Source organism: Rhineura floridana, chromosome 5, assembly GCF_030035675.1.
Source record: "Rhineura floridana isolate rRhiFlo1 chromosome 5, rRhiFlo1.hap2, whole genome shotgun sequence".
NCBI classification, from domain to species: Eukaryota; Metazoa; Chordata; class Lepidosauria; order Squamata; family Rhineuridae; genus Rhineura; species Rhineura floridana.
Window position 1 is genome coordinate 141704530 of NC_084484.1, and position 24228 is coordinate 141728757.

The 24228-nt window shown below is 39.0% G+C and overlaps 1 protein-coding gene across 1 annotated transcript in view; it reads right to left on the reverse strand.

Annotated features, from left to right (window-relative positions):
- Nucleotides 1-699: 699 nt before the first annotated feature.
- CCDC80 (coiled-coil domain containing 80) overlaps nucleotides 700-24228 on the reverse strand; it is a 46980-nt gene continuing 23451 nt past the window's right edge. Inside the window, exons 4-8 of the mRNA XM_061628302.1 lie at nucleotides 15683-15819; nucleotides 14699-14847; nucleotides 9546-9649; nucleotides 8766-8846; nucleotides 700-3743 (exon numbers count right to left, since the gene is read on the reverse strand). Coding sequence (XP_061484286.1) covers nucleotides 3397-3743; nucleotides 8766-8846; nucleotides 9546-9649; nucleotides 14699-14847; nucleotides 15683-15819 — 818 coding nt within the window. The 3' untranslated portion in view covers nucleotides 700-3396. The remainder of the gene's footprint in view (nucleotides 3744-8765; nucleotides 8847-9545; nucleotides 9650-14698; nucleotides 14848-15682; nucleotides 15820-24228) is intronic.

Genomic DNA, 24228 nt, shown 5'->3' on the forward strand with positions numbered 1-24228 from the left:
AATGACATAAACAAGCATATATGCTGTCAGTAACAGCATATGAACAGACTGTACTGTTAGTGGAGTTTTGTGAGCCGCATGAAACTCTCCCACAGGTTACATGCAACTTGCAATGGATATCACCTTTGCCTCAACCCATATATTAATGGCTTGGGTACTCTGGAGGCTCCTGGGGCAAAGAAAAAGTAAAGTCTGTGGAAACTCACTCAAGCAAATATGTCCTCACTTATCCCTTTGTTTCAGTTGAGACATAGCCCAAAGAAAGCTAAAATACTGAGTAGCAGCTAACAATACAAGGCAAACAAATGGTTCCCTCACCATGTGAATATGGGGCAGAGAAAATTGGCAAGTGAGAGGATGATGCTCAAACCTTTCTGGTGCCCAAATCTCCCTTGCAAATGCCTGCATGGCTGTTGTATTATATGTGGCGGGCAACTACTTTTTTTACCAAGACTAGAAGAAGCCAAGCTGCAGGGAGAAACTATGTGGGAGGGATTTTGTGAGGGGTAGGGAAGATTAAGTATACTCCTGCCTGCCACTCTCTCCCCTTCAGATGTTCCCCTGCTCCTCCAGTCATATTAAGTGCAGGGACGTTAAGAAAGCATGTCTTTGCCAGTGTAACTTTCTGCCCTTGGAGAGAACTCTGCTTTGTTGTACTTGTGTGGATTTTAAAAAAAATACGTGCAAGTAAAGATTCCAGATGCTTATTTTCATTAATAGGGGACAGCTTGTTTTGCAAAGGAAACACCTAGTACCAACAAGAAACAACACCCAAAGCGTTAGAACTAGGAGTACTGTAGTACAATATACTTTTAATGCCTTCCACTGGATGCAATATATATGTTATTGCTTTGGTCTCCTCACTTTGACCAAAATTACAGCTGTCCTTGCTAGCTTGATGTTTCCAGGAAGGATTTGTGAGACGATTCGTTTCAGATTATATTTCTGTTAAGGAAGCAAAAAGCAGAGAGACTTTTACTTAAACATTCCCAGAAAATTTCCTCCCATAAAAAGTTTGCACATATAAATCCGCCTAACATAGCCTGCAGATTAACATTAAACAGGAATAGTTAGACTTCCAAAGCAGATATTGTCTCCACACTGGTGGATTGTACATGAAAATGAGTGAAAAATGAAGACCCTTACTTTTCTGCTGCAAATAATGTGTTTTGCACTCTCCTATGGCAATTTATAATAGATATTGGCCTAGTTTGCACATAGCACTAAGCTATGGTTTGTTTGGCCAAAGTGTGGATTGTCTGAACGACTGAATCCTGCACAGTAGATTAACTCTGGTTAGTTTTCTAGAAACAAACCATGATGTGAAGCCAGTGGTTTGTTGTTGGCTTAAGAACCATGGCTTGTTTTAAGTTTTTTAAAAAACTTTTAAACTAGGGTTTCATATTATGTTCAAACCTAACACCCTTGAAGAGCTTAAGGAGCAGGCAGGATCTCCTGGAATTAGTGTTGAGGATTCCCTTGAGGGGGGCCCTGGTGGGAGATCTGCTGAAGAGCCCTTGGGGCTGTCAGAGGAAGAAATGTAGTCACCCCTTGGTCTTTGCAAACACCAGTGCCACAGAGTCCAGGTCCAGGCTGAAGAGCATACCGTGCAACTATGGACCCAGAGCAGTTGTGTGGCTTGTGAGTAAGCAATCCCTGAAACTCCTTTGTTACCAGCAGTTGTGCTTAGGGTGTGGTCTGGGAGGCCAGAATGTTTCCCTCTTGAGCTTTCCTCTTGCTGGAAATAACACAGGTCTCTGGCTGCTTGTATCCTTGCTCATGATTCTGGTTCTTTCTCCTTGCTGCATTGTACATTCCTCAACTCCCTATGACATTGATATTGGACTTTTGCCTCACTTTGCCTCTGAATCATGTTTTGGACCTAGACTGAGTCTCCATTCTTGACCTTGCCTTCCTTGGAGTATCCTGCAACTTCAACCCTGCTGTCTTTGGTGACTGTTTTGGTAAGAGACTTATACCTCCTGGGACTGAGTCTCTTGCCTAAGTGCACCCCCTGGAGCGTGACACTTCCTGTACACAAGGAGGGATTGAGTTGCTTTACATGGTAAAGCTGACAGAATGACTGGTAAGCTTGTATCCACAAGTTATAGGAAGCCCTCTCCCTAGGCCTTAGAAGAGGTCTGACTATTTGTCTAACTAACCCTGTACCCTGATTGACAGCAGCTCCCCAGGATCTCCAGCAGAGGCCTTTCACATCACCTGATGAATTGGTGCCTTTTAAATGGTGATGCTACAGACTGAATGTGGGACTTTATGCATGCAAAGCATGTGCTCTGCTGCTGACCTATGGTCCCTTCCCAAACCTACTGTTCTAGAAGGTCCAGGGGTCTTTCTCTAGCGAGGGCTCCAAATTAAAATATGTGATGAACTGACACATTAGCTGTCAGGATAAACTCCTTCAAGATGCCAATCTATAGGAATGCTGTTCCAAAGCAGGCCTTGTAATAGAGTTGAATAAGTCTTAGATCCCTTTTGTTATTTTGTAATCTGCTGCTCATTTCCCTTTCTTTGTTCTGGTTTCCAGGATGCACTTCTCAGTTTCCATAAAGAGCTCTCTGAGAAAACCCTACCTTTCCATATCAAGGCAGGAAGATGACTAGGGGGTGTCCTTCTTTGATAGTGTTGTTACGCTCACCTACATACTCTCACAAGCAGGACCTTCCCTGAGCTGAATGTCTCCCACCTTCAGAGGGAGAAAAACACTTGCAAGAGGAGAGCTACAGCAAAAGCAGCAATATTCCTTGCACAAAGAAACTTCCACTGTATTATTTCAAACCTTTAGCAATCTCAGTTTTCCATAGTAGATGAAACCATTAAATTATGGAGCTGTCATGTTATGGAAGAAATAGTTCTAGTCAAAGCATTTTTTTTAAAAAAAATCCTTTAACATTAATTTTTCTAAAAGGATCTCTTTTCAGCAGTATGTAATATGATTTCTCTTCAGCAAAAATTCACAATATTTTCTAATAAATATTTTTCCTCTTGAGATGCAGGGGTGGTGGTGGGGGAGCTATGTGAGTGTTAATGACTATTTTACAGTTTATATCCTGCCTACAATACAATGTCCATCATTGGTGTGGGGTGTTTCTATACATACATAGCACTAGCTAATACTGTCAAATTAGAAGGGCTCCAAAATATAAAGGAGTCTTTATTCCATAACGCATCAGTGATACTGGTTTGACCTATTTCATTTCATGGGCATGCGTGTTATAGGGAAGGCCAAAGTCCAATACTTATGTAGTCCCTTGACTGAATACAGGAAGAAAGCAACCTGGTCAGGCAACCATAAAATGATTTCCACATCTGGCCACTTGTGGTTTGAATGGCTATTAAGATGCAAGCAGGGTGCAGACAAAGGTTAAATTCCTAGTGTCAATAGGGGTATCCATGGTGGTAACTTTCATGGTGGCGGTAATCATCTTGGTAACCTTCCTGATACCCTTGATGATAACCGTGGTATCCATAACCTGCATATTCATCTTCTGGGCATCGCATGCCAAGTGACTGCTGAATGGCCATCTCCTGTCGTCGAAGCTGCATAGAGTCAATCAAATCATACACAATCACCATGGACCACATGGGGGAAGGATACCAGGATTTAACATTCCCATCTTTTCCAACCAGAAGCATAGAGAAATATTCAGGGCTGATCTGGAAATAATTGCGGATGTCTTTCACCAAATGAGCAGGGAGATCTTCTCTATCCACACTGGAACTCCCTAGGAGAAGGTGAGAATTGGGGATAACATCAGCAGTTAATTGCACACAAGCCAGTCATTCTTAAAATCACAATATATTCAAGCACGCACCACACTATAAGAAATGGATGGAGGCATGATGGCACTTAAGAGGAATCTGGGCAGCTAAGCATCATTTCCTGCCCATAGCAATGAAAAGCAAGATGCCTTTTGTTGGGAATTAGTTATTCTAGTGGTAAGTTTGCCTGCCACATTAACTTCACCATGTGAACCAAAAGTGAATCCACTGGGAATGATTCTCCCCAGTTCTCAAATGCTTTGCCTTTCCAATAGCCTTTGGAATCAAACAAGGGTGCATTTCTATTCTTGGATATTTTTGGGATGCAGGTTTAAAAAAGAAAAATGTTTTTAGATTAAAAGAGAATGCCATTGAGCTTTTCTAGTTCAGTTGGATTACTCATGTTTACCTAACTGAGTATTTCCAACGGATAAAATTTGTGGGATCTCATTTCCTCTTTTTCACAACATGTACTACTCTAGATTATTTTCTGATTATTTTGAATTATTGGGAGAAAGACTTGGAAGTATCTTTTTTTATGCTGTCTATTTTTTCCCTGTTGTTATATATTGCCTTCTCTGTTAATCCAGCTGGAAACTTTTTAAAAAAAATTATGCCTCCAGAGGCATAAGGTGGTTCACATGTTTTGCTTGAACAGGAAATCTCAATCCATGTAGAGGGAATGAAGCCCCTACCTCAGCATCCCTGTGCATGCTGACCCCACTGGCACACAATCACATTGAGGCTTCCACACACATTAAGAACATCATAAAAGCCTGCAGGATCAGGCCAGTAGCCCCCAGATGCCTGTGGGAAGCCCACAGACTGGACCTGAGTGCAAAAGCGCTCTCTCCTCCTGTAGTTTCCAGCAACAGGTATTCAGAAGCATACTGGCTATGGAGGCAGAGCACAGCCATCATGGCTAGTAGTCTTTGATAGCCTCATCCTCCATGAATTTGTCTAATCCACTTTTAAAGACATCCAAGTTGGAGGCCATCACTGCCTCTTGTGGGAGTGAATTCCATAGTTTACCTATGTGCTGTGTGAAGAAGTACTTTCTTTTGTCTGTCCTGAATTTCCAACATTCAGCTTCATTGAATGTCCATGAATTCCAGTGTTATGAGAAAGGGAGAAAAACTGTTCTCTTTCCACTTTCTCCATACATTGCATACTTTTATACACTTTTATCTTGTCATCTCCCTGATCATTTTGCTTGTCCTTTTCTGAAACTTTTCCAACTCTACAAATCCTTTTTGAGGTGAAGCAACCAGAAGTGTACACAGTATTCAAAATTTCTACATGTATTCTGCATGGATTAGGATTCATTAAAGTGATTGCAGGTAGAAGTCCAGATCTCTTCTGCTCAGCATGGAAAGGTCAAGGATTGAGCAGGATAGGCATGTTGGAGCAGAGGTGGGACGTATGGCCCTAGGTCCCCTACATTAGTTGATATTTAGACTTACGGCTCCGATCCCCCCCTGTTGGGGTGGGTGGACAGATTAAGATGGTCCGCCCCCAGTGACTAATGGAATCCACAGGATTCCTGAATGCCCTGGGCATTCTCAGTAGATACAGCAGGTGACCCTGTTGAAGTCCTTGTCATGCTGTGGAACAGCAAGGCGTGTCAGGCTCTTGACACGGTTGCCCCCGAGCGCCCTCTCTGGTATTGTGGAGCCTGGTTTGCACCTTGGTACACCAGTAAGCTAAGGGCAATGAAACAGGCTGGATGATGGCTAGAGAGCAAATGGCAAAAGGCGTGCTGTGAGGCTGATCGGGCACGAGTAAAACATAACTGCCTACTGTGCAGCAGTGAGGATGGGTAAGAAGGCCCACTTTTCTGCCACCATTGCATCCTCAAGTAGATGTCTAGTGGAGCGTTTTCATATTGTTAGGGGTCTGTTGACTTTAGGAAATGGAGTTTTAGACCCTTCAGAGGCTCACTGTGAATTGTTTGCAAGACACTTTGAGGGTAAAGCTGCTCACCTTGGTAGCAATCTTGGTGCCCCATCTATATCTGCTGTAGTCCCCAGTGAAGTGTCCAGTGTAACGTTTGCTGCAACTTTTTGCAATCAGTTTCAGTTGATGCACCCTGATGATGTGGACAAGGTGCTTGTGATGATACAGCCAGCAATGTGTCCTCTTGACCCTTGACATTTTTGGCTTATTAAAGCTTGCCAAGGGGGTTTGACCAAGTGGATCCAGGGTGTGGTCAATGCATCATTGCAGGAGGGACTGGTTCCAGCCACCCTGAAAGAGGCAGCGGTCCAACCACTCCTGAAAAAGCCCACCCTGCACCCACTGGTTTGTGACAACTACTGCCTGGTTGCAAATACCCCCTTCTTAGGTAAGGTGATTGAGAGGGTTGTGGCACAGCAATTTCAAGTACTCTTGGATGAAACCGATTATCTTGTCCCATTCTAGTTTGGGCTCAGGCCTGGTTATGAGACTGAATCAGCCTTGGTCGCCCTGATGGATGACCTTTATTGGGAGAAGGACAGGGGGAGTGTGACCCTGTTATTCTTACTGGATCTGTCAGCAGCTTTTGATACCATTTATCATGGTATCCTTCTGTGCCGACTTGGTGAGATGCGTATCAGAGGCACTGTTTAACAATGGTTCCAATCCTATATTCAGGGTCGTTTACAGAGAATAGCATTGGGTGATTGTCTTTTGGCCCCTTGGCAGTTGTGCTGTGGGGTGCTGCAGGGTACCATCTTGTCCCCCGTACTGTTTAACATCTGTATGAAACCATCAGGAGATTTGGGGTGAGATGTCAGCACTATGCTGACGATACCCAGCTCTATTTCTCTGTAACATCTGAATCGGGAGAGGCTGTGCAAGCCCTGGACCGCTGCCTGGACTTGGTGGTGGGCTGGATGAAGGCCAATAAACTGAGTCTGAATCCTAGCAAGACGGAGGCACTGTGGGTTGGTGGTTCCCGAGTTTGGATAATTGGCTGGTTGCCTGCTTTGGATGGAGTCGTACTCCCTCTGAAACAGCAGGTCCGTAGTCTGGGGTTGCTCCTGGATCCATCTTTGTCACTAGAGGCCCAGGTGACCTCCGTGGCTAGGAGTGCCTTTTACCAGCTTCGGCTGGTAAGACAGCTGCGGCCGTTTCTGGGCTGGGATAGCCTGAACACTGTTGTCCACGCACTGGTAACCTCCAGGCTGGATTACTGTAATGTGCTCTATGTGGGGCTGCCCTTGAGGTTGGTCCAGAAGCTGCAGCTGGTGCAAGGTGTGGTGGCAAAACTCCTCACTGGGGCAAGGTATCACCAGCATGTCATCCTGCTGCTGAAAAAATTGCACTGGCTACCTATTAGCTACCGGTCTAGATTCAAGGTTCTAGTTTTGGTGTACAAAGCCCTATACAGCTTGGAACCAGGATACCTGAAAGACTGTCTTATCCCTTATATACCCAGTTGATCACTGCACTTTGCAGGTGAGGGCCTCCTGCAGATACCATCTTATAAGGAGGTCCATTCTGCACAACATAGGAAATGGACCTTAAGTGTAATGGCACCTACCCTTTGCAATTCCCTCTCCTTATATATTTGACAGGTGCCATCTCTGTTATCTTTTCGGTGCCTACTGAAAAGCCTTCTCTTTCAACGAGCCTTTTAAGTAAAGACCTTATCCCAGTCTGCATCTGTGTTGGAACTGCTTTTTAATATGTTTTTAAAGCTTTGTTTTTAAAAAAAGATGTTTTGAAAGCTTTTTTAAATATGTTTTTAGATATGTTTCATTTCAATACGTTTTTAAGGATGTTTTGTTTTAATATATTTTAAAGTCTGTTTTTATGACGTTTTGAAGTGTTTTTAGTGCTTTTGTTTGCCGCCCTGGGTTCCTACTGGGAGGAAGGGTGGGATGGATGGATGGATGGATGGATGGATGGATGGATGGATGGATGGATGGATGGATAGATGGATACTTAAAAACATATTAAAATATATATATTCAGGAAGGATGGTTGATGAAGACTGTTTGTTTTTTGTTCTTCTGGCTTCAGGAAACTCCCAAGCATATTTAATAAACTTAATAATGTTGGATAAGGAAGAGGTTTGGGAGAAAGGAAAGAACTTTAAAAAGAACCTACTAAATTAAGTTTGAAGAGGAGCTCTAGGGCAGGGGTTCCTGGTCTGCAAGCTTCATTTAGGTAGTGTGCAGCATATCCACATTAAATATTCATGTTGATTTTTAATTATTTTATTGCTTCCTTGATCTCTTTTATTGTATTACAGTCTGAGTTCTGTGGAATGCAAATTGTAATTCAATAAAATACAATAAAAGAAGCAATAAAACGCAATTATAAATCATATAGCATCTAGCACAGTAAATTACAATTACTACAACAGGCAGAAAAATCATTAAGTGCTCCATGAAGACCATCAGCAAATGTGGTCCATGGGGGAAAAAAAGTTTGGGAACCATTGCTCTAGGGCATGTTTTCCGTACTTATGTTGACCACAATAATCAAACTAGGACCATGGGAAGGAAGTTCCACAGTAGCCAATTATACCAAGTCATACCATTGGTCCATGTTGTTCAGTATTGTCTACACTGACTGGCAGCAGCTCTCCAGGGTTTCAGACAGGAGTTTTTCCTACCCTGAAGATGCCAGGGCTTGAACCTAGGACCTTCTACATGTAAAGCAGATGATCTACCACTGAGCTATGGTCTTTCCCCAAGAATTCCACAGAACAATTTCTCGAATGTGGTTACTGAGGATACTGCCAGCTTCACTGTTTTACACAGGATATGACTGTATTGTTGCTTTATGTGTGGCTACTATTCATCTTTTATGGCCTTCCCTGTAACCACAGCTCAAGACCAGTTTGATAACTACTTCTGAAAATAAACTTGCAATTATTATATTCATTCTACTTTTAAAAAAGATTGTTACATCATGCAGGAATATAGTTTGAAGAGACATACACAGAGATGTCTTCTATGGCTGGCAGTTAAAAACTGGAAATAATTTCTTACCATTGATTGGATACAATTCCAGCACTCCACCAATCTCTTCTCCCAGGCCTAACAGCTTGAGGATGGTTATATGACGCAGGCCTGTTAAAACAAGAAGGCAGTCAAACACTGAGTGATGAAAGCTTTTTCTGTTTAGAGAAAAGCAAATGTTACTGTAATGCTAAAGATACATGTTCAAAAGTTCATGCACACACACATAAAATTCTATAAGTATACAGTGGAGAAGGTTATATGGAATTTCTTTAGGAATTCTGCATAGAATATTTGCCTAAATCGCCATCTTAGAATACAGATTGAAGATACTGTTTGTTAGTGGTTTTTAAAGCATATGGAGGTTGCCAGAAACCAGTTCTGCATGGTGCAGCTCCATATGGGGGACATAATGTCTGCAAGCCTTTTAGTCTTCTGCTTGATCATATAGGCAATCTCTCCACACCATCAGTGCACATTGTTGCTGGCACAGACAGTCCCTAAATGAACAGATGGATACATGTTCAAGGAAACTTGCATTGTTACAGACGTTGCATGGAATGCACATAAGCCATTTTTGGAAGTCTACACATCCAGACATGGCTGAAGGGGCTCTCAGACTGCCCCTTTAGTACACATTCCATTCAATTAACAGGATTGCTTTAATAATAGATATAATAAATATATAGGGTTATGGGTAGTTATTGGCTAAATCTGACCTGTGTGCTTGAAAATCCTCATGCTAATGCAAAGGACTTAACAAACAAAAGCAAGGGCAGCTTATTAGAAAGCAGGGGAATAGAGACTAACCAAAATTGCAGGCTTGCCCTGTGAGGGCTGCAAGCTGCTGGGAATATGCCCAGTCTTCATCATTAGGAGCAGATATCACTAGCAGCCTCCGTCTCCATCGGAATCTGGAAAGAAAAAAGAATGGGCAAAGAAAAATTATTCTCTAAGTATGTGGTATGTAGTTGCCAGTCAGTATAGCTTAATGAGCATGTCATGAGACTACTGAGCTGCAGATACGGCCTTGGTCACATGTCACTTCTAACTATAGTTAAGTTTAACTATGGTTTAAAAGTGAACATGCAGCGTGCTAGTGCATGGGGAGAAAATCATGGGGAATTTGGTCCTCCCCACTCCCACTGCTGCCACACTACCAGGAAGTAAGCCATGATTTGGCTTAGCATTATGTCTGAACCCAGACTCATGGTTTCTCTCCTGTCCCCCACTCCTACAAAAAACGGTGAGAGGTAAGTCAAGAACAAACTTTAGTTACAGTTCATGGTTTGTTTGGGGAGGCTGGTTTCAGACATAAGTCTAAGGAGCAGGAGTGGGGAGGGATGAAGCTATCATGATTTTCTCCTTATGCAAGCACACTACACGTTCACCTTTAAACCACAGCATGGACGCTGGTGGCTCCATGTCAGTGGGGCAGTGGAATCTGCTCTAGGTTTTAGTCCAAACTTTCAAGGAGCCAGCTCTGAAGCAGATTCTACTGCTCCACCGACATGGAGCCATCAGCCACCACTGAACCATAGTTAAGCTTAACTGTGGCTTAAAGAAATGTGTGAGATGGAACATTGTAGTACTGTGTGTGTGCCAAAGCCTGTGAAAAAGTTTGGCTAAGGTAGTTTTGTTATATTTATTTTATTTATTTATTATTTAATTTATATCCCGCCCTTTCTCCCAGCAGGAGCCCAGGGCGGCAAACAAAAGCAGTAAAAACACTTTAAAACATCATAAAACCAGACCTTAAAATACATTAAAACAAAACAACTTTAAAAACATTCTTTAAAAAAGCTTTAAAAACATCTTAAGTAAAAAGGGTTAAAAAACATATTGTTTAGGGGAAAAAAGGTTTTTTTAAAAACATATTAAAAGCAATTCCAACACAGACGCAGACTTATAGGTTGATAAGCTACCCTTGAAGACCTGTCATTTCACTTGTTTGTAGTAGCATCCAATGCAGTGGGGCAGAGCTGCCCTCCCAATACCAGTGTCACTGCAGGCTGCCTAGATAGGGCAGCAACAAGGTCAGGGCCGTGCAGGAGCACCAGGAGAGCCAATCTAGCATTCCTGCTAATGTATCTGCACCATCCTGCCAATGCCTTCTGCTGCTCTAGCTAGCCCTATCCAGGAAAGCTGCAGTGTCAGGAGGGTGGCTCTACCCCACTGACCACTATTGTCTCTGTATCCATACCCCTTTAGTCCCTTGAAAAACTCACTTTGGAGTATAAGAAAACTGTCAAAACCCTAAATGCAACAATACAGCAACTAGTATGTAGGGACAAGGAGAACTATTACAATAGTTATTGTATAGAAATAGAAGAGGACAACAAAAAAGGGAAGAACAACAACCCTATTCCAAAATAATTGAGAAATGAAAGGGAAATTTAAACCAAGAGTAGGGATGTTGAATAATCAACAGGGGAACACACTGACTGACCAAGATGAAATAAAAGGAAGATGGAAGCAATACACTGAAGAACTATATAAAAGAGATACCAGGATGACAGATTCATTCACAGAGGAACCGTATGATGAAGAACCAGAAATTTTACAATGTGAGGTGAACGCTGCTCTTAAAATACTTGGAAGAAACAAATCACCAGGAACAGATGGCATACCAATAGAGTTGCTACAAGCTACTGAGACTGAATCTATTCAAATTTTAACAAACATTTGTCAAGAAATATGGAAAACTAAACAATGGCCCACAAACTGGAAGCGTTTGATATACATCCCAATTCCCAAGAAAGGGGATCCCAGGGAATGCAGTAATTCGAACTATTGCCTTAATATCCCATGCAAGGAAAGTAATGCTCAAGATTCTCTAACAAAGGCTCTTACCCTATATGGAGCGAGAAATGCCAGACGTCCAAGCTGGATTTAGAAAGAGAAGAGGCACCAGAGATCATATTGCAAACATACCTTGGATAATGGAACGGACCAAGGAATTTCAGAAGAAAATCACCCTGTGCATCATAGACTACAGCAAAGCCTTTGACTGTGTAGATCATGAAAACTATGGAATGCTTTAAAAGAAATGGGGGTGCCACAGCAGCTGATTGTCCTGATGGCCAGCCTATACTGTGGACAAGAGGCTACTGTAAGGACAGAATATGGAGAAACTGATTGGTTCCCAGTCGGAAAGGGTGTGAGACAAGGGTGCATTTTATCACTCTATTTGTTTAATCTATATGCAGAACATATCATATGGAAAGCAGGATTGGTCCAAGATGAAGGAGGTGTGAAAACTGGAGGGAGAAATATCAGTAATTTAAGATATGCACACAATACCGTACTACTAGCAGAAACCAGTAATGATTTGAAACGAATGCTGATGAAAGTTGAAGAGGAAAGCACAAAAGCAGGACTACAGCTGAACGTCAAGAAAACTAAAGTAATGACAACAGAAGATTTATGTAACTTTACAATTGACAATGAGGACATTGAATTTGTCAAGGATTATCAATACCTTCAACACCTTGGAACAGTCATTAACCAAAATGGAGACAATAGTCAAGAAATCAGAAGAAGGCTAGGACTGGGGAGGGCAGCTATGAGAGAACTAGAAAAGGTCTTCAAATGCAAAGATGTATCATTGAATATTAAAGTCAGGATCATTCAGACCATGGTATTCCCGATCTCTATGTATGGATGTGAAAGCTGGACAGTGAAAAAAACGGATAAGAGAAAAATGAACTCATTTGAAGTGTGGTACTGGTGGAGAGCTTTGCGGATACCATTGACTGCAAAAAAGACAAATAGTTGGGTGTCAGAGCAAATTAAACCAGAACTGTCACTAGAAGTTAAAATGATGAAACTGAGGTTATCATACTTTGGACACATCATGAGAAGACCTGATTCACTAGAAAAGACAATAATGCTGGAAAAAACAGAACGGATTAGAGAAAGAGGAAGGCCAAACAAGAGATGGATTGATTCCATAAAGGAAGCCACAGACCTGAACTTACAAGATCTGAACAGGGTGGTTCACGACAGATGCTGTTGGAAGTCACTGATTCATAGAGTCGCCATAAGCCGTAATCAACTTGAAGGCACATAACAACAACAACAACTCTCAAGCAAGTGTGTTTAGGTCTGGAGCATTCATGTGGTCCCTCTAAATGGAGACAAATGAGGGGCCTTTCTCTCTGTGAGCCTGGAAGGTTCTCACCCGTTGTTTGCTTTGACATACAAATCAAAAACAATCAGCATCATTATTTTGAATGCTTTTCCCAGAGGAGCAATGGCTGAGAAATGATTAAGCTTCCTGCTGTTTCATTCAAAGGGGGAGGTAATTATATGAAACAAATTAGTACTGCCAATGTTCATAGAGATGAGATATCTCTCTTAATTACGTACAATCCATGAATGCCCATTTTGCTGGGGGGGGGAGGGAGGGGAGATAATAAAAGTTATATTTTGAGATTTCCATGTATAAATATTCTTGTAAATGTATTTCTGTGCTTGATGAAACACTCCGTGAGAGAACAAACATTTATAAATAATATTCATTATTAGATATCTAAATGCAAACAATATTCTGCTGTTTCCCCATTTGCAGAAAAACAGACTCCTAGGTTGGGCATCTGTCTCAGTCATGGCTTAGATATTAGAAAGGGGAATATAACAATATATCTCTGACTTCTCATATCACAAACCCCATTAGAACACAGCAGCAGCTCTTTCCAAATCAAACTGAGATAACTGGGCAGCTTGAGGGGCAGTCAAATCCAATGTGAATCCATGAGGTTGCTAGAGGGCATTCAACCCACCAGTGTCTTGGCTGGTGAGGGAACGAGGCTCCATTTTCCTCATGTTTTTATCTCTTCCTGTTATTTGTGCATTCTGTGCCAAAGGGGAACTCTACTGCAATATTCAAGTGTACCTCTTTCTTGGGTCCTATGGGGCTCGTTGAAACGAATACTGCAAACACAATTACAATGTTTGTTTTATATATATATATATTTAAACAATAACTGAAAGGAACATAACACCATGTATGCCAACAGAATATATCATATATCTTCTTAACATAATAATCTCCGAAGTCCAATGCGTTCAGCAAGACATAAATGAAGAAGTTGCTTGCAGAAAGTCCAGTAGAGAAAATTCGGAAATTTCCAAATTGCAAACTTCAAAGCCCTAATTCAAGGTGACAAGGGCCTAGTCCTTACTCCCTGGCATTAACAGCTCCTTTTATCTTCAGCTTCCTCACGGTTTGTACTCAACTCCTTAATACAATCCTTCCATAAGGTTTCTCCACCCGCTGGACCAAACCAATATAACCCATAGGGGTTACACAAGCACCACTGGTTTTACCCCCTCTCATCTGCAGTTTGTATAAAGAAGGCCTCAGTATGTTGAAGCTGAATGTCTGAACTGCCTCCACTAACAATATTATAACTGAGATAATAGGCAATATGAAAGCTGCTTATGGTGAACACATACTGGCTCTTTCACACATGCAGGTGGTCATCAAATGATGAGTATGACCATATGTGAACTAGCCCTGCTGCTAATTTTCGGCCTTTTAAAAATATCTCCCAATATCACAAATTAAAATGTTCAGTCTTCCTTTTTTTAATCCATAGTAATTCAGGGCAGCAGTAAGTGTAGCTTTATCATTGTAATATCATGGAAGATGGTATAATTCAAGCCCGTTTTTATCAGGGCTCAACTCTGGACCACCCAAAGTAATAATAAAGATAATAGGTCCCCTGAGTATATATGCAGGATATCTCCTGTACTACTGAGTATTCTACAGCCCACCTGCACACATTTGGGATTGGGTCTGAACCCTCTGTTTAGGAATGAACTACTGAGAAGACAATTGCAACCAGAATAATCAGCCAATGGAAAATACATATTCAACAAGTGCTTAATTTTAAATCAATTTACATTACTAAAACAAAGTTTATAAGAGCTCAGGCATAATTTAAGCCTCGATGTACCTGGACAAAAAGTTTTCCAAGGACTGCTTCTTGTCATCTTTGCAGACAATGCCTTCACGTTTTTGCTTTTCCATATCTTTGAGACGTGAGTGGAAGGTGTCAATCAAATCAAACACAGACTTCATTGCTATGGGCACTTCATAGTATTGCTATAAAAGGAAGTGTTGAGAGAAAGGGTTAAATTGCAAACAAATCTCTTGGCATCTGCATTCCCATTGTAAGTTAATGGGCAATCCAGTTATATTATCGCCTTATGCATACTGATAGAGTAATACTGACTGATCTCAAGCATGATTTGAAAGCATATGATGCAGCAACCTTAGCTGAACTAAGCAGGTCTGGGTCTGGTCAGTGCCTGGATCTGGTCACTGCCTGGATGACCACAAGAAATTCTATTTTTGCCATTTGGAGTATTAAGATGAAATAAAGGTGGGATATAAATATCACAAATAAATAAAGCCATGGTCGAGTTGCTGAAGATGATATAATGAATGCCTTCAACTACTTTGTAGGATCATTCTGTGGTATGATGTGAATGCTGTGTAGGTATAGATGAATTTGGCAAGTTTGGTTTCTTTCAGTTTCTCATTTTTCCAATCTTAAAATCAGTAATTAACATTTCTACAGCAATTTGTAAAATATATTTTGAATGAAAATTCATCAGCATTTTAGTGCCAATTTCTCCTAATATACATGGTTTTGTATGCAGTTTTCATTAATCTACACATTTTGTACAAGCAATTTCCCTAATATGCATATTGGTATGTTATTTTCACTAACATGCACATTTTTATGCACACCTGCTCATAATACATGCACTCTGCAATACTCTGCAACTCTTTTTGCTTCTTCAAATGCTGGCACAATTTTTTGCTCCACTCTGTCCTGAACCATCCTCACTTATTCATCTCTTGTTATTCATTCCATTCTTACATACATTATAGTTTCTTATTCTAATACCTTTGCTGCTATACTTCTTCCTACCTTGGCCCTCATATCAGTGTCTGTCAGCACCATGAAGAAATCATTGTATGTCATTCCATATTCTCTCCTCAGCTCATTGATGAGGCGTTGGTCCACCAGGTCTTCGTCCTCAATCACTTTCATGGGCTTCTCATTGTCTTATAGGAAAACAACATAAGGATAAGTGCTGATGAATAACAACAAGTAGGAAAGAGAAAGGAGACAATGTTCTTCTTCTGTTCAGATGCACCTACCAAGACTAATAATCATGCTGATTTCAATCTTTTCAAAGATGCAAGAGATGAAGGTTTAAAATCATTACATCTTGAGAAACAAACAATTTGAGCATCATTCATATGTGAAGGTACTAATGTGAATATCTAAAGCCCAAATAATAGATGGGAGACCAATCAGCACCCTGACTGATTAAGCATTGAGCAGGGGGTTGGACTTGATGGCCTTATAGGCTCCTTCCAACTCTACTATTCTATGATTCTATGATAAGCCGGAAACAGATCATTTGACACTAAAGCATCCTATACCCACTATCCTGGGGGTAAGATTTCTGAACAGACTTGTATAGGATTGTGCTATTTGTCAGCGTAAAACATGCATCATCATCATCTCAATTTATAGCCCACCCTTCCTCCCAAAGGAAACCAGGGCAGCAAACACATTAATAATAAAAACATTTTCAAAAGCATTCTTAAACAGTTAAAAACAGTATCTCCACCATGATTTCTGGGTTTCCAGGAACAGTCTCTATCAGCCATCAAATGCTGATGTACCATTAATCAAGGATGTATAATATATTGATATATAATGTGTTTTCTTCCTTCAGTAAGGTTTGGTTTCAGAATGATTATTTATGGTATTTAAGGCTGCAATCCAGTACACACTTACCTTGGAGTAAGTCCCATTGAACCCAGTGGAGCTTATTTCTGAGCAGACATGTATTAGATTGCAGTCTAAGTCAGTAAAGGCTAGACTAAATCACTTTTGTAAAGCTGCCATACAAGTTAATGCCGCAAGATAAAACAAAAAGTCAAAAAGCCAACCAGAAATAGCATTTGAGAAAACTTTGGAGGAGACTGCTAAAATCCAAGATCTATTTAAAACTCCTGCTGTTCCCTAATCAGTGTTGATATTTTATGCTTTAAACTAATTGGAGCCATGAATGCTTATTTGTTTATGCTTACTCATCAGTTGAAGCTCTTGTCTATGAATGAGATCTCAAGAAACTGTTTATCCTACTCAAGAGTCCTCATTATTCATCCCTCATACCCTCACAACCCAAAAAAGAATTCCAGTGGTGTAATTCTCCTCTGCAAAGAGTAATGTCCAAAGAGAAGCCCAAATCAAATACACAGAAATGTTAGAAAACCAGTGTGTTTCAGGACATGATATTTATGAAAAAGACTGCATCTGTGTGATTTAATCAACCTACATGAACACAATTTTCAAGCACATTCATTCATCTTTAGCCTAATTCTGGTCTTTTACATCTAAGTATAAATTGCCCCATCATATCATGTAATCCTATGTAAATAGCAATACTTAAAGAGATGAATTTTCATGTTTTCATCTAAACCAGTGATTCCCAACCTGGGGGCCGTGACGAAATCCAGAGGGGCCATGAACAGTAAAAAAAAATGAATTATTATTATTATTTTAAAGTCTTCACTCCCTGGACACTGTCTGCTTCCCACTGTGGCTGCAGATGACACCTCCCCCTTGCTTCAAATGAGAGGGGAGGACTTTTGCTGAAGCACCAGAGCATCTTTCAGGCACACCAAGGGCAGGCATCTGCCTATAAAATACATGGCAGATGCCAAAGGAGGCTGAGGGTGGAGATACCAGGAAGAAGAGGGGATTACTATCACTGACTCCCGTCTCCTCGCATTGCCACTGCTGCTGACACCCATACTCAGAACGAGAGGAGAAGGCTTTTTGTGAAACAAAAAGAAGCAAGACTGCAAGGAAAGGCTGCTTTCCCCCTTACTTCCTGGCAGCCAGTCTGCCTCCCTGGGAGAAGGGGGGGGTTACGGATTTTTTTGAGTTTATACAGGGGGTCCCGTACTCATAAAGGTTGGGAACCACTGATCTAAACTATTCAAATAAATAAGGACATGCTATAATTAAACTAAAAACTTTCACTGTTTCAAAAAGAATTTTAAATATCACTGAATGAAACTTCCAAGCTGTTCTCACATTTAGGGTATATTTATTATTTAGATTATTTTTTTAAAAAAATTCTTTTTATTGATCTTTTGTTATTATACAAAAATTTAACATAAATAATATAACAATATAAAAGTAACCCTAATCCCCTCCTCTCTCCCTAGAGCCATTACTTATGATATTTAGTGTATGCAAAGCTGTAGAAATAAAAAGGTATGTATTAATATACAGGTGAGTATTTTGAAGCTTGAATATTTAGTATAACATAATCATAATTAAGAGATATAAAATTATAAGGAACTAATTAATTGCTCATGAAAACCAAATAGCTTTTGCTGATGGGGAAAGTTGTTTGTGTAGATCTTGTTGTGAAGTGAAGTCTATAAATCTCCACCATATTGTTTCTGGTTTAGCAGCACCTCTCATAAATCGAAGGTGTAGTGTGATTTTGTCCAGTATTGCCATTGTCCAGATTTTGCTGTACCAGATCTGCAAGTTCAATTCATCTAGATGCTTCCAATGTTGTAATATCGTCATTCTTGCTGATAATAATAATTTGGAAATTAGATGTTTTGATTTTAGTGTATTATTTTCACCTTTGAATAAAGATAATAAGAATAATTCCGGTGTTAAATGTATTGTTTCTTTCGTAATTTTGTTGAGTTCATCTTGAATTGAAATCCAAAATCCATTGATCTTTGAGCAAGTCCACCAAAGATGAAAGTATGTTTCCTTTTTGGTTACAACCCCTCCAACATAGGGGGGATATTGAAGAAGAAATATGTGAGAGTTGGTGTGGAGTACCATCTATGCAACGTTTTCAAAGTAGTCTCTTTGTGCATGGCTGAAACAGTTTTATTGTATTTAGATACAAATATTGAGGACCAATCAGATATCTCCAATTGATAACCCAGATCTCTTTCCCATTGATTTTTTAATCTTGTAAGATTTCCCATGTCATTTTCCAGTAACATTTTATACATTTTAGATATCAATCCTTTTCCATTACAACCATTTTCCAACAAAACTTTTCAAGTTGTGTAATATCTTTAGTAACATATGTTTTAATTTGAGGGTCTTTTAGTATAGAATTCAATTGGTGTGTATGTAGCCAGTCTAAATTCCATGAAGGAATATCTATTTTCAGTTGTTGGATAGTGATTGGTTTGCCTTGTGGAAAGAAATCTCTGAGTCTGAAGTATTTTTTAATTTCCCCTATTTCCATATATTTTTTCAGAAAATCATCTCCTGCATTCGGATAGGTTTGCAGAGGAGTCAAAGGGGAATATATCGGGAATAATTTCATTTGCCAATGTTTCCAAATAGTGAATGTAGATTTTGTGAACGGGTTATTAATATTTTTAAGCCAGGTATGATGAATTGGTAGGAAGGTAAATTCCATAGCTTACTATTAGATAACATAGATTTCTCCAGTCTAATCCAAGTCTTTTTTGATCTCATTATCATGAAACTAAGTTGACGTATTTGAAATGTTATGTAATATAAATATAAATTTGGAAGTCCCCATCCCCCTGAATTTGTCTGAGTATAAAAAGAGGTTAGTGCTGGTCTTGGTCTTTTGTCTTGAAATATGAAGTTATTTATTATATTCTGCCATTTACGAATAGTGTTATGAGTAATAAGCAGGGGAAGCACCTGAAACAAATAAAGGAATCTGGGTATTATTGTCATTTGTATGGCCGCTATCCGACCTAATGTGGTGAAATTATTTTTTTTCCATTTATTTAAATCTATCTTCATTTTCTTTATTAGAGGGCGATAATTAATATGAAATAATTTTGAGATATTTTTAGGGATTAAAATCCCCAAATATTTAAAAGCAGAATTACATATGTTAACTCCTAACGTTTTGCTAATCATCAATTGGTCCTGTGGACCAACATGCATAAACATTATGAAAGATTTGTTAAAGTTAACCTTAAGTCCAGATATTTCTGAAAATGTTTCTAGCATTAGTTTAAGTAATTGGGCTGATTGTGATGGATTCCCCAGCATTAGTGTCATATCATCTGCATATAAATTTAGTAAATGTTCTTCCTCATTTATATTAGTATGATAACCTTTTATTTGAACATGTGAGCGTAGTTTCATGGCTAGCGGTTCTAAGGAAAGGGCAAATAATAGTTGGGATAAAGGACATCCTTGTTTTGTGCCCCTTTGTATTGTATAGAGTTTGAATCCAAGTTATCCAATTCAGACAATCGAAGGCCTTGTAGATATCTAATGATAAACCTAGCGATTTTTTATATTTAGCATGAAATATGATGTTGAGTAGTCTTCTGATGGGATCTGAGATGTGTCTACCTGTAATGAATCCTGTTTGATCTATGTGAACCAAATCAGCTATCATCAAATTAAGTCTATTTGCAATTATGGATGTGAATAGTTTTTGATCCTGGTTGAGAAGATTTATTGGTCGATACAATTCTACTTTCAATTTGTCTTTATTTGGTTTGGGAATGACAATTATACAGGAAGTCTTCCAAGTGTGACTTCCGGGAAGGGTGACTTCACTTGTGCCTGCTTTTGAGACGGGCTCCCTCCTCAGAAGAAGCTTATTCAGATATAAATCAGTCAGAACATTTTTATTTTGACTGATGAAATTTCTCCCGGGCAGGGAGAAACGTAGAGATCAACCTCAAAAGCCTGTTTTTGTTGGGAGGACTGGATTTCATTAATTTATGAGAAAAGGTCCAGCCAGCAATGCCGGATGGACTTCCGAACAAGCTCTATCTGTTTAATGCGATACGTTTATCTTTTCTTCAAAGAGAAAACAGACTAACAGGCAAGCACCCTTCTTTCTATTATTTTTTTTACTTGGTTTAAATTGTTGCAGCAAAAAGAGATTTGTCAATTTAATCAGCTTTAAAGAGCTTCTGGGTGAGCTATAACTCTTCTCTGTTATTCACGAAATTAACAGCTTATCTCTGTTTCTATTGCAAAAAGCTGTCCTGGAAGTGCATTCTAAAGATATACACAGAAGAGGGATTTCTATTCCGAGGAACATTATATTGTCTGGGACTATTCTCTTTTTGGTCTATTTTATTTTGACGAATCTGCTTCTTCACGACGCCGCTAACTGTTTTGATGCTGGGAACTAAATTTGTTTTGTATTCTTGAACATAGAGAGATAAGGCAGGCTGCTCTGTTTATACTGTGATGTCATCAAGCCTGGAATATTAACCCAATTGTTGCTGAAATAAGAAGTGGTTCTTCTTTATTTTTGTTTTGCTTTGTTTTCGTGGTTTTAAAAAATGGCAATCAAGAAAGTGGCTGAGAATCTGGAAGTAATTATGTTTCAGAAAATAATGGATGAGATTGAGATAACGAAACAAACCCTGCGACAGGGCAGTAAGGAGCTGAAAATTGAACTGAGCAAAATGACGCAGGAGCTTAAAGAAATAGGGGATCCTGTGAGAGAGGAGAATGAGATCAGAGATGAGAAAAGAAAAAATAAAGGGAAGATACAAGCCCTGGAGATTGGAACAAATGTGGAATTGGAAAAAGATCTGGAGTTTATGGATATTAGAAATAAAATCTACTGTTTGGAATTTAACGTTATCTCTGAAGAAATTAATGAAGATATTAGAGATAAAGTTATCAATGGCTTGGATAATCTTCTGGACTGGAATGACGTGATGGAGCTTGATATAGAGAAAATCTATGGAATTAACAGCAGCCATGTGACAATGGAAAAACTCTCAAGAGATGAGCCAGTGCATTTTGTAAAAAAGAAGAACAGAGATATGACTTTACAACAATATTTCAGCAACTTATTCAGAATTGATGGCAAGAAAATATTTGGGATAGAGGAAATTCCCATCAGACTCTTATTATATGACTATGGCTATGACAGCAAGATTATTATGGAATACTGATAATGGAAGATTGGACACTGAAATTACTGGACTTAACAGGACTATTGAAGATGGAAGATGGAATTAATAGGGATAATGGAATAATGGCTATTGAAATTATTGGACCTAACAGATTTTGATGAGATGGATTAATCGATATGTTTATTTGGATTATGGTTATGACAATAAGATTATTATTATTATTAACGAGATGGATTAATCGACATGTTTATTTGGAGAAAAATTGATAGATATATTTCTTAAAGAATTGAAACCTCTCTTTGACTTTTTGTGGAAAGAATAAAGTAATGTTTATGAGATTTGATGATTAATTAAGATAACTACTGGAGGAAAGTGATTTTATAATATAATTTAAGAGACAGGATTGTTATATATTGTAGACCTATAACTGATTTGATCTGCGACAAATGGGAAGTCAACATTTTATTTTTTTGTTTAATCATTTTTGTTTTGTTTTGTTTTTTGTCTTTGAATGTTTTATGATTTTGTTTTGTATGTTTTATGAAAATTTGAATAAAAATTATTGTAAAAAAAAAAAAAAAAAAAGGAAGTCTTCCAAGTGTCTGGAATGTTTCCTCCTGTCCAGATGTAATTAAATAATTGGGTTAAATGTGGGATTAGTATTTCTTTAAAAACTTTCTTTCTTTCTTTTAAACTTTCTTTTAACTTCAGCTGGTGCAGAATGCTGCGGCCAGAGTTCTTACTGGGACAAAAAAATTTGATCATATAACACCTGTCCTGGCCCAGCTGCACTGGCTACCAATATGTTTCCGGGCCAGATTCAAAGGGTTGGTTCTTACCTATAAAGCCCTTAACGGCATCGGACCGCAATACCTGGCGGAACGCCTCTCCCGCTATGTACCTACCCGGTCGCTGTGCTCGACGTCGAAGGCCCTTCTCCGTGTCCCAACGCATAGGGAGGCACGGAGAACGATAACTAGAGCTAGGGCCTTCTCAGTGGTGGCCCCCGAACTATGGAACGCCCTCCCTGATGAGATACGCCTGGCGCCTTCTTTGTTATCTTTTCGGCGCCAGGTAAAGACCTACCTCTTCGCCCAGGCATTTTAAAAATTTAAAAATTTGAATTTAAAATTGAAAATTTTTAATTATGTTTTATTGTGTATTATATTTACATCCACTTGTATTTTAACCTGTTTTATTATGCTGTACACCGCCCTGGGAGCTTATTGCTATAGGGTGGTCTAAAAATGTAATAAAATAAATAAATAAATAAATTATAGAATGTGCTATTAAATCCATCTGGCCGGGGTGCTTTATTGTGTTTGAGTCTTGTAATTGCAGCAGATACTTCCTCTATTGTTATGTCTTGATTTAAGGATTTTTCCTGAGCATTTGAGAGGGTGGGGGGAGAAAAATCAAAAAGATACTCTTGAATTTTTTCTGTTTTGGTAGGTATATTATTATATAATTCCTTATAAAAATCCATAAAGCATTTATTGATTTCTTTAGTATCATATGTTGTTTTTTCTTGATGTGATATTGCCATGATTTTAGTAGCTGTATGCCGTGATTTTAGGGCATGAGCTAGTAATTTAGAATTTTTATTTCCCCATTCATAATATTTTTGTTTCATGTACCAGATGGGTTTAGCTATTTTGCAGAGTCTATAGCTTCTATTTCTTGTTTTTTCTTTTGCAATTAATTTAGTGTGGTTTCAGAGTTATTTTGTTTGTGTTGAGATTCTAGTTTTTTCACTTCTAATACTAGCTAAGTTTTAATAGGTTCAATATTACGTTTCTTTTTGGCCATTTCATTTATACAGTGACCTCTCATTGTTGCTTTCATAGCATCCCATATAATGTTAGCCGTAATTTCAGGTATATTATTAATATCAAAATATTCTTTCAAATTTTCCTGTAGTGTTTTGGTAATCGATAAGAATCTGTAAGAAGAAATGAGTCAAATCTCCATATTGGAGTATATGGAGTATGTGAAAGAGTGTTTAAACATGCTCCAACTGCAGCATGATCTGAAACCAGTCTGGGATATATATCCGCCCTAGTAATGTTTGTTATTAAATTTTGAGAGACCAGAATGTAATCTAACCTGGATAAAGTTTTGAATCTGGGTGAATGATATAATCTTTGATTCCAGTGTTTATATGACGCCATGCATCTACTAACCCATGTTTTTGTAACAGATAATGCATGGGAGATTGTTTTTTTAAGGATGATGCTGGTATTCTGTCTAACTTGGGGTCACAAGTCATATTTAAGTCTCCACCAATAAGGAGTTCTCCTGAGACAAACTTCTCAAGTTTTTTTAGTATTCTGGATAAAAAATTAAATTGATTAGTATTAGGAGAATAGATACAAGTGTAAAATTACAATTTTGTAATAGTCCTGAAATAAAGATGTATCTACCTTCTGAATCTATTTGTTGTTTTTGAACCTGGAAATCTATTGATTTAGCAAAAATGATTCCCACTCCCCTTGAATTATTGCTTCCTACTGCTAAAAATTGTTT